Source organism: Daucus carota, chromosome 3 (genome assembly GCF_001625215.2).
Source record: "Daucus carota subsp. sativus chromosome 3, DH1 v3.0, whole genome shotgun sequence".
NCBI lineage: Eukaryota > Viridiplantae > Streptophyta > Magnoliopsida > Apiales > Apiaceae > Daucus > Daucus carota.
In genome coordinates, this window is record NC_030383.2 from 55,820,093 (window position 1) to 55,833,830 (window position 13,738).

Below are 13,738 nucleotides of genomic sequence, written 5' to 3' on the forward strand. Positions count from 1 at the left end.
GACATTAGGGTTGATCCAGATAAGGCATCAATGTTGGATGTTGTATTAGATTATGAGGAAGATTGCAAGAAACAAGGTATCAAAATGCATTAGGATGGAAAGATGATGAGCTCTGTCCTAAAATAATGAAAGCACTTAAAGATATCAGCAGGGACACCATCAGTTGCAAGGCCTATATGTCAAAGCCTGGAGAATATGAAATTCATGAGGAAAAATCTCATTTTCTCTTATCTTTCAATAATAAGATATGCTCATGTGGTGCTTGACAGATTTCAGGTATACCTTGTAGGCATGCCATAAGAGCTATGGTGCATGCAAAAATTGACCCTCACACTGTGGTTTCAGCTTGGTATTTTATGAGGACATACAAACAGTCCTATAGCTTTCACGGTAACCCTATACCAGACAAGGAGCAGTGGCATGCATATACTGACTTGTTTACCATCATGCCACCAACACTAAAGAGGGGAGTAGGAAGACCTTCTAGAAGCAGGAGAAGGGAAGAAGGGGAAGAAAAAAAGAGCAAAAGGACTCAAACGGTGAAATGCAAAAAATGTGAATGTCTTGGCCACAATTCAAGGACTTGCAAGGGGGGTCTTACTGAAAAAGAAAAGAGAGCTGTAGGAGGTGAGTCAGTGCTGGTTAGACATCCTAGGGTCAGGGATCAATCCATTGCTGCCAAAGCAGCTAAGGCAGCAGCTACGACATCTCAGCCAACTAAATTCAATGATTCCCAATTTTCGATGTCTAAATCACAATCTCAAGTCTAAGTTTCTATGTTACTGAATTATTTTGTAGATTTGTTTTGGTTGAATTGTTTTGAAACATGTTTGCTGGTGAAATGTATGACGACACTACTTAGAATGCCCTGTTGGTGATTTTTTGGAGGGAGATGTTTTTTTTTTAAAGTTTAACTGTGCAACTAACGTTTGTTTGACTGAGTGCTATGTTAACATTGTTGTCAATAGTTCATTGATGCCGCATGGAAGTCAAAAATGTCATGTGGTATCAAATGGAAAAGCGAAGAGTACAATGATACTAAATGGAATTTCCCTATAATTTTTCATTTTAACTATAAATAATATTTTTGACCATCAAATTTTATATATAATTTATTATCTGTAGATAATCTTAAATATTATTATCAATTAATCATCAACATCCTTCAACAATAGAAATTACTACAAATTTTGGATGCTTATTCATTATATTGTAAAATATAGCTTATTGTGATTTATAAAAATAATTGAGGTACATGTTGACAGAACATAATCATTATTTTGTTCTATGTTAAATATATTGTAAATCAAAAAAATTAAAATTTTAACCACTAGATTATATTTTATCTAGTTGTGAAAAGTATGAAATACACGGATTATAAATGTGAACTTCAGTAATTGATCAATTTATTATAAACTCCATTTTACGGTATGTATGCCATATTATTATTTATGACGAGTTGTTTGATTTGTAAGATGTAATAAAATTGAGACATTGGTATCATATACTATTTGGTTGTACCGCAATGAAGATCAATTTGTACACTTTGTTAATAAATTCTTTCACAATGTCGTTATTTCATGAACCGGATATGTCTCCCTGTAAAAGTTGGCATTCGTCAATAAAGAGTTTGGCTAACTTAACAATACCAAATTCTGTGTTGGTCTATATAAAGACAAGCCATGCAACAAAGCTAATATCACCCTTATCACTTCAAGATCAAATACCTCCTGCTTCTCGAAAAAAAAATAAAAATCTCTTATAATCATCTCGAGATCTTGGATAACATGGGTAGGCTTCCGGCTCTATCTTTCGATCCTTTGAACATCAAAGATTTCGCCAGTGAATCAAACAAAGTGATAGAGTTTATCACAAACTACTACAAAACTGTTCACAAGTACCCTGTCCGAAGCCAAGTTGAGCCAGGTTATCTGCAGGATTTGTACCCGAAAACAGCTCCGTTTCAACCAACTTCACTTGAAACTATTCTCCAGGAAATCCAAACTGACATTATTCCAGGCATTACTCACTGGCAAAGTCCAAATTTTTTTGCCTACTTCCCTGCTACTATAAGTAATGCTGCATTTCACGGAGAAATGCTCTGCAATGCTCTGAACATCGTCGGATTCAACTGGATCTGCTCACCAGCAGCCACTGAGCTTGAGATGATTGTCATGGATTGGCTTGGCAAGATGTTTAATCTGCCACAGTCATTTCTTTTCGAGGGCAAAGGCGGGGGAGTCTTACAAGGAAGTACTTCTGAGGCTCTAGTTTGTTTACTTGCTGCTGCGAGAGACAGAGCATTGAAACAATATGGTGAAGAGAGTATAACAAAGCTGGTTGTCTATGCCTCTGATCAGACACATTTTGTTGTCAAAAAGGCCGCTAAATTAGTTGGGATTCCTCCTAAGAATTTTCGTGTCATACCAACATCGTTGGCTACGTGCTTTGCACTGAAACCAAATGATGTTAAGATGGCTATAGAGCGCGATTTGGAATCAGGTTTAGTGCCATTGTTTCTTTGTGCAACGGTTGGAGCCACGTCTTCCAGCTCGGTAGACCCTGTTGAGGGACTTGGCTTGTTAGCCCAAAAATATGGCTTGTGGCTTCATGTGGAAGCTGCATATGCTGGAAGTGCCTTTGTTTGTCCTGAGCTCAGGCATTATCTTAAGGGTATAGAGCATGCTGATTCTATAAGCATGAATCTACACAAATGGCTATTAACAAACTTGGATTGTAGTTGCATGTGGCTGAAAAAGCCTAGTGTTTTGTTGGACTCTTTATCTATGACTGCTGATTATATGAGAAATGAGGCTAGTGAGTCCAAGCAGGTTGTGGACTTCATGGACTGGCAAATTGCCTCAGGCAGGCGATTCAGGGCGCTGAAGCTCTGGCTTGTGCTGCGTAGATACGGGGTCAAAAATCTAATGACACATATTAGAAGTGATGTGGACTTGGCCAAGCATTTTGAGGCCCTTGTCAAGTCAGACAAGAGGTTCGAGGTGGTGGTGCCTGTTAATTTTTCGCTTGTGTGCTTTCGACTAAAACCAAATGAGGAAACAGAGGAGAGCTTGAAGATCTTGAACTGGAAATTGATGGAAGCAGTGAATTCAAGTGGAAGAGCTTACATGACTCATGCAGTGTTGGGTGATATATTTGTTATACGTTGTGCCCTTGGAACTTCATCAACTGAGGAAAAGCATGTTAATGAGTTGTGGAATCTGATCCAGGAGAAAACTCGCCATATTTTGAAAGAAAAATGTTGGAATGAGCTCCAATTTCCCATCTAATACATCATCTTGCCATGTCTATATGTAAGTTTGTGATTAAATACGTTTTTCATTTTTTCTTCCGTTCCATTCTTGCTCATTTGAGTTCAAAATCGTCGACTCTGAGAAGGAATGTTCCATTCTTGTTCCTACCGTTTTCCGCAAATCTTATAATAAAGATTTTGCTACCAGTCAATATTCCCACTATAAGTCCTTTTCTCCTTGTCTATTTTTCATTCCATCCATATTCTTCTTCCCCAACCAAACAGGTAACCATTTTCTATATAATTCTAAAGTGTGTAGTACAGTTAAATGTGTGAATTCTCCTCTACATAAACTTGAGCTGTCTTTTCAGTTTTTACTGCATATTCTATATAGTTTTTATTGTTATTTTAAAAATAACAATTTTAACTAAGCGGTCAAAAGACTTAGAAGTATGTGCCAAAAAATTAAGCGACTTATATTTTAAAACGGAGGGAGTAGTTCACTGCCATATATGGTCTGTTTTGCAGCAATAAATCAGAAGAGACACAAGGCGTGCAAGATGTATCTTGGTTGTTGTATAGTTTGATGGGAGCCTGCTCTCATTCAATTTTCAGTTTTAATGTAATTATACACATATTTATATATTGATATTTTAGGAGATGATATGGTTGGCAGATATTTCACATTCAATGTTTCTGTTATTAATGTTTCTATTATACGAGAATAGTATTTTAAATGCAAGTGAGTTGCCCTAATATTTCTCAATATTCTACTTTCTGAAAAGACTAATTAAGTAAATCCAAACATATTGTTTTTGCACTCCTTATGAATTATGATATGAATTTAACACACACAAAAAAAAAGTTTTGATATGAAATTGAACTATCTTTATATAATAAACAAAATAGCGTAGTTCGAAATTAGTTAAAGATACGTGATCCTGTGAATTATCTCTCACACTGATGTTTAGTAATTACAAGATTGAAATTGGAGTTTGGACTAAAAAACTAATTTTAAAAAATTTAATACTTTTTTAATTAAAGTTTTGCCAAATGTCTACCTAAAAAATTGAAAATTGACTAAATAGTTATTTATTAAACAATTTCATAATCAAACAGCTAATTTAATACGTTAAAAATTAACGACTGATCGCTAATTGTTAATACGGTCGGATGGATATCTATAGGAGATAAAATTTCAAGAATTAAGTCAAAACCACTATAAGAAATAAGAGATAGAATCGAATGTTTTGACCATCGAATTAAATTTGTAAAATACAAGAACTATGATATACTTTAAGTCCTTGTAGTTTGTTTTTATCTAAGACCTGGTGATGACTGAGAAGCAAGCAAGAAATGTTCCTAGCTACCTGTCCACTCTCCACACTTGCTAGTTGTTAAAGAATCTCTCATCTGCATATCTTTTCCATATTTGTGCGTAACTTTCCTTTAATTCTCTTGCGAATTCAACAAGGTGTTACTAATTAAGTCAATGTTTAGTAGAATTGATCCGTTCAAAAAATAAATAAATGAAATTATCTGATTCTAATATATATTTGCTAGACTCCTATCATGCAGAACCTTCTGCATTAAGTTTTTCAGAAAAGTCTACAAACTCGAAGTTATTGGATCCATCAATGTCTGATGTTCGCCTGCTGAGAGGTCCATAGACTTAAATGTATTACATTCATATCATTCAGATGTATCAGCATATCAACTGCAGTCATTAGGTTCTGCAGTAACTTCAATATACTCAGAACTATCAGGTATTCAGATTCCAGGAACTTTGTACAATTTACGAGCTGTTTTGATCATTCTATATCTGATGTGCGTTCAGCAGAAAGGTCTATAAAGATTAACCAGTTGCATTTCTTCCATTTTAATCAATCAGCATCACAGCTGCACAATGCAGGTTTAGCAGAAGCTTCTGCAGATTAAGACATTTTTTATTCTGCTTATTTAGCACAAATTGGAAGTTTTGATGTATCAATCTCCGACGTGCGTTCAGCAGAAAGGTCTCTAGAGGCTAGAGCTACAGCAATTTACCTAATCAATTTATTTTCATATAAATCGGTAGCATCAAGCAACCAGCATGTTCATTAGGAAGTTTATTTGCAAGCCTTAGCTTCGAAAACTGCTGCAACCATTATAAAAGCTGTGGTGATTGTTGTAACAGTTTCTTTAGATTTAAGTTATAGCTTTTCATGTTCTGAGAACTACCTTTTTTTTGTATGTGATTTTGTTTCTAAAAGAGAGAACAATATTTGTTGGAAAATTTATTAAGAACATCTTAGGTGATGATTGTACAACCTATAAGAGTGATCAAGAATATATTTAATTACTGAACAAGATCCAGTCATCTATAATAATAAATACCCAGACCGAGTTGTCACCAGACATAGATAGGATCTGAAAAGGTACCCGCGAATAACAATGTCTACACCCTGCTGTTCATGTCAACGCCTAACTAACTTCAAGGTTGTTTATCATTTGTTTGACAGCCGGCCTCTCTCAATTTATAATCACTAATCTGTATATTTCTAATTCTGCAACTGCTTTTCTGTCGTTGGTTATCAATTTTCTTTAAAGGTTGCAAGTATACCATCTCAGATTGTCACAGGACTTCAGATAACTGTAGTGACTGTGGAATTTAGCAGATTTCTGTTAAAAATCTATAGTTTTCAGCACATGGTATTTTATAGCAAGTAGATAATCATATTTTTTCCTTTTTTAACTTGAAATCATCAAAAGCAGATGTTTTTAATAAATTACTTCCCCTGTTGCTACTACAAGGAGAGAACATAAGATCCGTCTACAACGGAGCACACTTGCCTAAATACCAATTAGTCAGAATTGCGTTTAATTAGGAATATGATTTTCTTCTTATTGTGATATCTTTAAGTGACAAAATTTTATTACACTCTAATTTTTGCTTCATTATAACTTTTCGTAGTCATCTAAGCTCGATTCAAAACCTAAATCAACTGTTGGCACTGCAAAGTACATTGCTCCAGAGACTCTTTTACATAGAGAATATGATGGGCTGGTAAATCATGAACTACACGTGCTGGAACACATTATTCTACATTTTGCTGAAAATTTAGGACTTAAAAGATGGGATTTGTCATAAAAAATGACAGCCGGATATGTGGATCAAAAATTTTGATCCAGCATTATTTTACTGGCCGAGTTCTATTGTGTTTTTTCCCCACAATCGTATACTGGTTGCTCAACACGAGATCCCTGAGTCTCTTGAAATCTCTGAAGACTGTAGGCATCTGCTTTCTCACATATTTGTTGCTTCCGCAAACATGGTACTTGCACTAGTTGATAGCTAATTGTATGATTTGCCTCTTTAAATACCGACTTTGGGGTTTGTCAGTAGATGGTTTTAATACAATTATTTAGCATACTATGGCATATAATTTCCAGAGACAAAACAGTATCTTCAACTATCTGCCTGACTGCCTCACTTAAAAATCCAAGTCACTTTTTCTGCAGAATCTTGTCTTTTTGATATCTTAGCATTCAATTTTTCGTACCACATATTAAATATAATCTATCTTCAGAGGATCACAATCCAGGAAATCAAGAAACACCCCTGGTTTTGGAAGAACTTAATCAGAAGCTGCTCAAAGCATTTACTAAAAAAAAAAAAACACTCCGCATTTTCAACAGAGTTTGGAGAGCATTATGGAATTTGTGGGAGAAGCCAGGCAGCCAGCAATGAATCATCCTCCAGTGGATGATTATAAGAGCGATGATGATGAAGAAGAGAATGTGGATGACACCGAAGAAGAGAATAGGGAAGTCGAGTGGAGGAAGAATGGTAGTATGATAAGCAAGAGTGGAGGTACATGGAGATAGGTAAAAATATATAATTATCATATGGCTATCAAAAAAATTTAATACATGTGTGCATAATTCTTAAGTGTTTAACATGTTTATTTTTGTAGGAAGTGGTTCAGAAGACACATACAAGAAAGCTCTCAGAAGAAAGAACAGAAGGAACACTAGAATTCACGAGTCTGCCTAGTATGGAAATTGCGGTATCATTATTTCATTAGTTTTCTACGCATTATAGTCTTCATTTCATGTAATTGATAGAGAGTGTATTTATTGACATTGAAATTCTGATGTTCAGCCTCGATATGCCGACCTTCTTGACCAATATCGCGACTATTTAACTGAATTTGGTAATCATGAAAAAATGGCAGAGTCAAGAGAATGGTGGCTTCAAGCAACAGTCCTTGTGGGTGATGAGCTGGATAAAAATCGTCGTACTGGTTTTTTTAACTGAATTAAAAATATCTCTGTGTATGTTTATTTGTATTTATGTACTCATTGATCAACATTTTTGCAGTATAAACTTTCTCCTCATTCATAATAAACATACTAATTGTAGAATCTTACATCTCTCATATCCTAAGCACCAACACCAACAACCTTGTAACCAGAAAAATAACGATCCACGGATGCAGAAAACAGATTACAATGTTCATAGTTTAGAATCAAAAAGACTTGAAAAGTTCTAGATCTACTTCACATGATTTTTCATTACAACCTCTGAATAATATCCGCAACCTCTTGACATTACCATGCCCTTATTATTTTGAGATAGTAGGATGATACCTTGAGCTATTTTTATCGATGGACAGTGCCCTCAACCATCTTATAATTTACACGCCGTTGGTATTTGGTAATGTTCACTGTTCAACCCTATATACCAGAAGTTAATCACAAATATTTTATCGGAATTTGAAGGAAAGAAAATTATGATGACATAATGAAAGAACCCTGGCAGAGCAATGTCAAAGTTATGCAGTAGCATCTTTAAATCTTTAAAACAAAGGTGATTGCTTAATTCACAAGATCTGAGTTGCTATAGTCTTGGAGGTTCTAAATACGCAAACAAAACATCAAGAAGACAACACCCCATCATTGCAATTCCAAGAGAGAAATTAAACTAGGTAAAGATCACTACATTCACTGATATTCAAACTCATTTCAGCCTTTTATTCTATTAAAGAGTTAAAGAAACTGATCTCAGCGCGAAAATCTGACAAGAACACAACTCGCCACAATGTCAAAGCCTATGTACCTTCATTGATAATTTGTTATGCAGATTATTCTAACTGTTGTTTCTCCTCATTTCCCTCACTGAAGCACAATTTTATCAGTTGACTTATGACAAAGTCAACGCCTACCTAATTTCATTGTAATTAATATTTTCTGACAGCCGCCTGCATCCATTTATCATTACCTGCACATTCTTTTTTCTTTATTTTATTCATACATGCAACTGGATAACAGTTTTTTTCAGATTTCAAATACTTCATTTCAGATTCAGGATGTGAAGAAGTCAAAGGGCAATGGACAAGTATGAAGTTCTGAAGATTATTGGATTTGGGAGTTATGGTTTGACCAAGCTTATGAGGAACAAGATAACTAAAGAACTGGTTGCTGTGAAATTTATAGAAAGAGACAAGGTTGGTTACTTTCTTATGAGTTGAAACTTGTCAGAGTGATTGAGTTTTCGCTGGTCTAATCTCAGTTATTTGTTCTTTACTTGCAGATAAATGAGGATATTGAGCGAGAGATCATAAATCATAGGTCACTCGCGCACCCAAATATAGTGAATTTAATGGAGGCATGTATCTTTTGTCATAAACATAACTCTCTATGGTACCGTTTGCAGTGACTGCCCTGGCTAATATTAAATAGTCAGCGGAAAATCTATGATGAAATATGTCAGGCGTCAGCCCTGTAATTTTCAGAATTCTGATATCGACATTGCTCATGTTTGTTGGTAGAAAGTTTTACTGTATTCACTCTAGGCTTTGTTTTTTGATTAGAAGGTTCTGAGTACACCCACCCACATTGTGATTGTGATGGAATATGGTGCTGGAGGAGCGCTCTATGACCGCATCATAACTAGAAAGAGATTCAGTGAAGATGAGGTATGTTTAATCTTGTTAATGAAATTTTCAACGTGTCTGCAACTGCCTGAATCTGGCTTGCAATAGTACCATCTTCTACTTTTCAGTGGCTATTGTACTTTTTCAATGAAACTTTCAGGCTCGACACTTCTTCCAGCAATTAATCTCGGGAGTAAGCTATTGTCATTACATGGTAAAGAATATCTTTAAGGAACTGCATTTGTTTATGCATGCTTTCATACCTTCATCTGCTTTTGAATCATGTTGGTCTCTCGTTATATATGGCAGCAATTATGTCATAGGGACTTGAAGCTAGCCAATACTCTCTTGGATGGGAGCTCTGTGCCGATCCTAAAAATTTGTGATTTTGGCTTCTCAAAGGTAAAAACATATTGGTCCATATTCGTTATTGAAATTTTCTTTAAAAGATTACTCACTTTTATATGTCTTCATTTAGTCATCTGTGCTCCATTCAGCACCTGATTTAACTGTGGGCACTCTAATGTACATTCCTCCAGAGCTTATTCATTCTCCTAATACATATGATGGCAAGGTACTTTTTGAACTATGCTTGTATATATTATGCTCATATTGTGGAATCAATAAGAATTAGATTTTTCATACAAGGAAAATTCGGCTAACACAAAAACAGAGTGAATGTGGTCTTTTTAGTTGTCCATTTTTAAAAATGTTCAATATTTCAGAGACATTGATCATGAATTTTGCATAATAGTGCCTCTCACTCCCTTTCCTTATCTAGAATGGAAGACATAATATCTTATATTTCAATCTATTCCGAAATGGAGAAGAAAAATGCATGGATAAAAGGAGATTACAATTTGACATTTTAAGTGCTTTCCAGTTGGTAGATGTTTGGTCATGTGGAGTGACATTATATTTTATGCTAGTTGGAGAATACCCTTTTACTGACCAGAAAGATTCCAAAAACTTGAGTGAGATTATGCAGGTAAAGTTTTCTTTGTGTTCATAAGTACCTTAAATTCATATTAATCACATTTTGTTGTGTCCTAAAATGCACTTTTCATCCCTCACCAGCGTATACTGAATGTTCAATACAAGATCCCTGCCTCTGTTGACATATCTCAAGACTGCAGGCATCTTCTTTCTCGCATATTTGTTGCTCCTGCAAGCAGGGTATACTTTTTCGTGCAATCAAGTATCTTGAATAAGTATCTTCTCCCTGGGTGATGTCAATGTGACAACTTTGTTCAAGCCTCCTTCATTTCGCTTTATGCAATTCTTGTTTATATTTCACTAGTTATGAGCCACTGTACTTTAAATTTGTTGATCTTCACCATTGTCAAGCTAAAAGGTTAAAGTCTTATGGATATACTTAAATAGTTCAAATTATTTTTTCTATATGATATTTCATAGTGTTTCTGTGGTTCATGTACAATTTCAACAACAGTAGCTGAAAAATGATTTTATGTGATCAAATTCTGTTGTTCCTGCAGAGAATCACAATAGAGGAAATCAAGAACCACCCATGGTATTTAAAGAACTTGCCATGGAAGGAATCTGAAGCTGCTCAAAGTATCTACCACAGAAAAGAAAACACAGTATTTTCTCCCCAGAGTGTCGAGAGCATCATGGAAACTGTGGTAGACGCCAGGCACCAAGCGATGAATCCTCCTTTAGTTTTCAGTTCAATTACAGGGTTTAAAAGCGAAAAACAGAACAATGATGACAAAGAACAGAATCTGAAAGATTCTCAAGACAGGGAAGCCAAAGAGGTATATAATTACAAAAGAAAACACATAAACATGGTTAATTAAGAGATTAATACAGGTCTGCATGATTGTAATGTGCTTCAAATGATGCAGAAGATGGTCAGCGATGAGCTTTACATGACACATCCAAGAAAACGCACAAGATACAGTTCAAACAGAACACCGATATGCACAAATCCGGCTAGTATGGAAATTGCGGTATCATCAGATAAATTAGTATATTTTGCTAATGGCAGTTATATTTTGTTTAGCTGACATCGATAATTACTAATAAGACTCAGATATATATATGTGCAGGTTCGATATGCCAACATTCTTGACCAGAATTATAATTATTTAACTCAAGTTGGTTATTATGAGGATATGACAAAATTGATGGAGTGGTGGATCCACGCAATGGTTCCTGAGGATTATAGAACGAAGAAGAGCCCACGCATTGGTTTGTCTCGCGTTCCAGAAACTCAGCTCCTTACTGATCTAGCAGCTCGATATCACTCTGAGAGCAGGGACAGCTCTTGGAATACAAATACTGGACTTGCCAAGCCATCTGCTATTCCAGACATAGTTTTTGTGCAAGTGGTTTGCCTAGTTCTCCAAAACGCCCAAGCTAACCTGGCCATGTACACTAGGCCACCGTCATACGAGCAAGTCACAACCCTGGCTCGGACTGCTCTGGAGATTGCGGACCCAAATAGTCAGAGTACATCCACATTTTCAGGTGATATAGTTGGAGAGGTTATAAAATTGGTAGGTAACATACTCACTGACATCTACGAGAAGTATGAGAAGTATGAAGCCCGTGCACAAGAGGTAAAAGATGAGATTCAATTAATAAAATCTTGCTACATGGAGTTCTATTCATTTTTGCTAATATACTTTTAGTGTGATTTTTTTGTAGCTGCAGGGGAGTGCTGGAGCCAATAAAGAGTCCGAAGATGATAGAACCGAGATGGACGAGGATACAGATGATAGCGGCAATGCAACAAGGATGTCGCCCAGGAGCATCTACAATGGCAATGGCTGCGAGGACAGGTAATTTTAATCCATCGACATCATTCTGTGAAAAAAAATTATGTATCAGGTGGTACCTTAATGGTTTTGTGGTCATTTTTTTATACATTTTCCCTGTTTTTTTGTCGGTTTGGCTTTACTACTGCCCTGCCCAGGTGGATACATGATTTTGGAGATGAATTCTAACACAAACAAAATGCGAAAACCAGAATTAGAAGGTTGGTCGGATCCTCTTGGCTCATGTTATCTGTCTGGCATCTATTACACTGTATTTGCTGACAATAATTAGAAGTTGATTAGATATTATTTTGATTTATTTTCAACTTATCAGTATTGCTACACCATGGTTGTTAGAATAATTAGAAACGTATTAGAACGATAGATAAGTTTTAAATTAGTCATTTGGAATGTATATAAGCTTCGTCGTCAGACTTGTAATGCTTGATACAGAACAAGTCTGCAAAACTTTTATATAAGCATACACTTTTGTTCTTCATTTTATTCAATTCTATAAATCTAATAAATGATATCAGAGTCACTTTCGGTCCCCCACAAATATGATGATGAGCTATGTGCGCAGAACCTTCGTCCCCATTTCAATCCCAACACCGATTCACCAAGTCAAGGCCTCAAAAGTCTGCCATGATTAGGCCATTTCAAATCTAGTAGAATAAAACGTTTCAAGTAATATATGCTGGCTGTCATGAAGTTTACTGGAAAGCCTACTTTGCTATTCATTTCTTGAAGAATGTTTAGAAAAAAGGTCGCCAGAACAAGATCAAATTATCTGAAAAATAGAGCAGATGAGGTTGGATTAGTTGCAGGATTAAAACCTATAGCCAACGCCACTCATCCCTCATCGACGTTGTCTCCTCAGTTGATGTTACAACGAAAATGCTCTGTGAATGTAAACCACTTGCATTCTGGGCCTAGTCAGGAACATACTTCTTCAAATTTGGAGCAATTTAAATCGTATTTTCCAGTACATACTGCAAATCTTGACCAAAAGTTGTGTCCGGTAAGATTTTCAGGAAAGCCTACTGATTCAAAGCTACTGGATACGTCAATGTCTGGTGTGCGTTCTGCTGAGAGGTCTATGGAGTTCAATCTATTACATTCCTATCATTCCGATCCATCAGTATCTCAGTCGATGTCTGTGCGTTCAGCTGAGAGGTCTATAGAGCTGAACGTGCTGCATTCCTGTTATTCAGACTCACCCGCATGTCAGTCGATGTCTGTGCGTTCACCCGAAAGGTCTATAGAGCCAAACGAATTACAAAACTTGGAACTATCAATTATTAAAACCTCGAAACAGGTTACAAATTTTAGTCCATCGATGTCTGATGTGCGTCCAACAGAAAGGTCTATCGAGCTTAACCAACTGTTTATTTATCATTGTCATCCATCAGCTTCTAATCTGCACCCTGCGGGTCTCTTCCAAGGTTCTACAGATTTGAAACAAAACGGAAATTTTGATTTATCCATATCTGACGTGCGTTCAGCAGAAAGGTCCCTAGTCCTCGTACCAAACTAATTACTACAAGAATTAGTTCACTTGAATGGAATAAAATGATGGAATTAGTACAAATTGTCAGCATCTAACCACGAATTTGTTCGACAGAAAGGTTTGTGCAATAACAAACTGGCTAAACTCTACGGCTTATATCTATGCCTTCCAAGGCTAAAGAGTTTAACAATGTAATATACATTCTTTGTAATTGACTTGGGTATTTTTACCTTTAAAAAAAGTTAGGTATTGTTTTTGGATGCATTACTTTTCTCAC

General features: G+C 35.9%; 2 protein-coding genes across 10 annotated transcripts; both read left to right on the top strand.

The window, feature by feature from the left end:
* The first annotated feature begins 1,658 nt into the window (after positions 1 to 1,658).
* On the top strand, positions 1,659 to 3,939 carry LOC108210421 (tyrosine decarboxylase 1). The gene has a single exon (XM_017381697.2). It carries the CDS (start codon positions 1,788 to 1,790, stop codon positions 3,288 to 3,290), a length of 1,503 nt encoding a protein of 500 aa, XP_017237186.1. The 5' UTR covers positions 1,659 to 1,787; the 3' UTR covers positions 3,291 to 3,939.
* A 4,183-nt stretch (positions 3,940 to 8,122) lies between these two features.
* LOC108210419 (serine/threonine-protein kinase SRK2G) lies at positions 8,123 to 12,450 on the top strand. 9 transcript variants are annotated; one of them, XM_017381689.2, is made up of 14 exons: positions 8,123 to 8,223; positions 8,577 to 8,742; positions 8,829 to 8,903; positions 9,109 to 9,213; positions 9,332 to 9,385; positions 9,481 to 9,573; positions 9,650 to 9,745; positions 9,953 to 10,159; positions 10,249 to 10,347; positions 10,668 to 10,946; positions 11,037 to 11,141; positions 11,241 to 11,753; positions 11,842 to 11,975; positions 12,110 to 12,450. In XM_017381689.2, the coding sequence occupies exons 2-14, from the start codon at positions 8,626 to 8,628 to the stop codon at positions 12,138 to 12,140; spliced, it is 1,908 nt and encodes a 635-aa protein (XP_017237178.1). In that variant the 5' UTR covers positions 8,123 to 8,223; positions 8,577 to 8,625; the 3' UTR covers positions 12,141 to 12,450. The 9 variants fall into 9 exon arrangements, with proteins under 9 accessions (XP_017237178.1, XP_063945569.1, XP_017237181.1 ...); XM_064089499.1 differs by having other exon boundaries at positions 8,131 to 8,223; positions 8,598 to 8,742; XM_017381692.2 differs by lacking the exon at positions 8,123 to 8,223 and having other exon boundaries at positions 8,506 to 8,742; positions 11,848 to 11,975.
* Positions 12,451 to 13,738: the final 1,288 nt, after the last annotated feature.

What these genes read in the sequence shown, in the direction of transcription:
- LOC108210421 (XM_017381697.2), top strand. Translation starts at nt 1,788, where the DNA reads ATGGGTAGGCTTCCGGCTCTATCTTTCGATCCTTTGAACATCAAAGAT.
- LOC108210419 (XM_017381689.2), top strand. Translation starts at nt 8,626, where the DNA reads ATGGACAAGTATGAAGTTCTGAAGATTATTGGATTTGGGAGTTATGGT. An exon ending in CGGCTAGTATGGAAATTGCG is followed by an intron (nt 11,142 to 11,240) that starts GTATCATCAGAT and finishes ATATATGTGCAG; the next exon opens with GTTCGATATGCCAACATTCT. An exon ending in ATGAAGCCCGTGCACAAGAG is followed by an intron (nt 11,754 to 11,841) that starts GTAAAAGATGAG and finishes ATTTTTTTGTAG; the next exon opens with CTGCAGGGGAGTGCTGGAGC.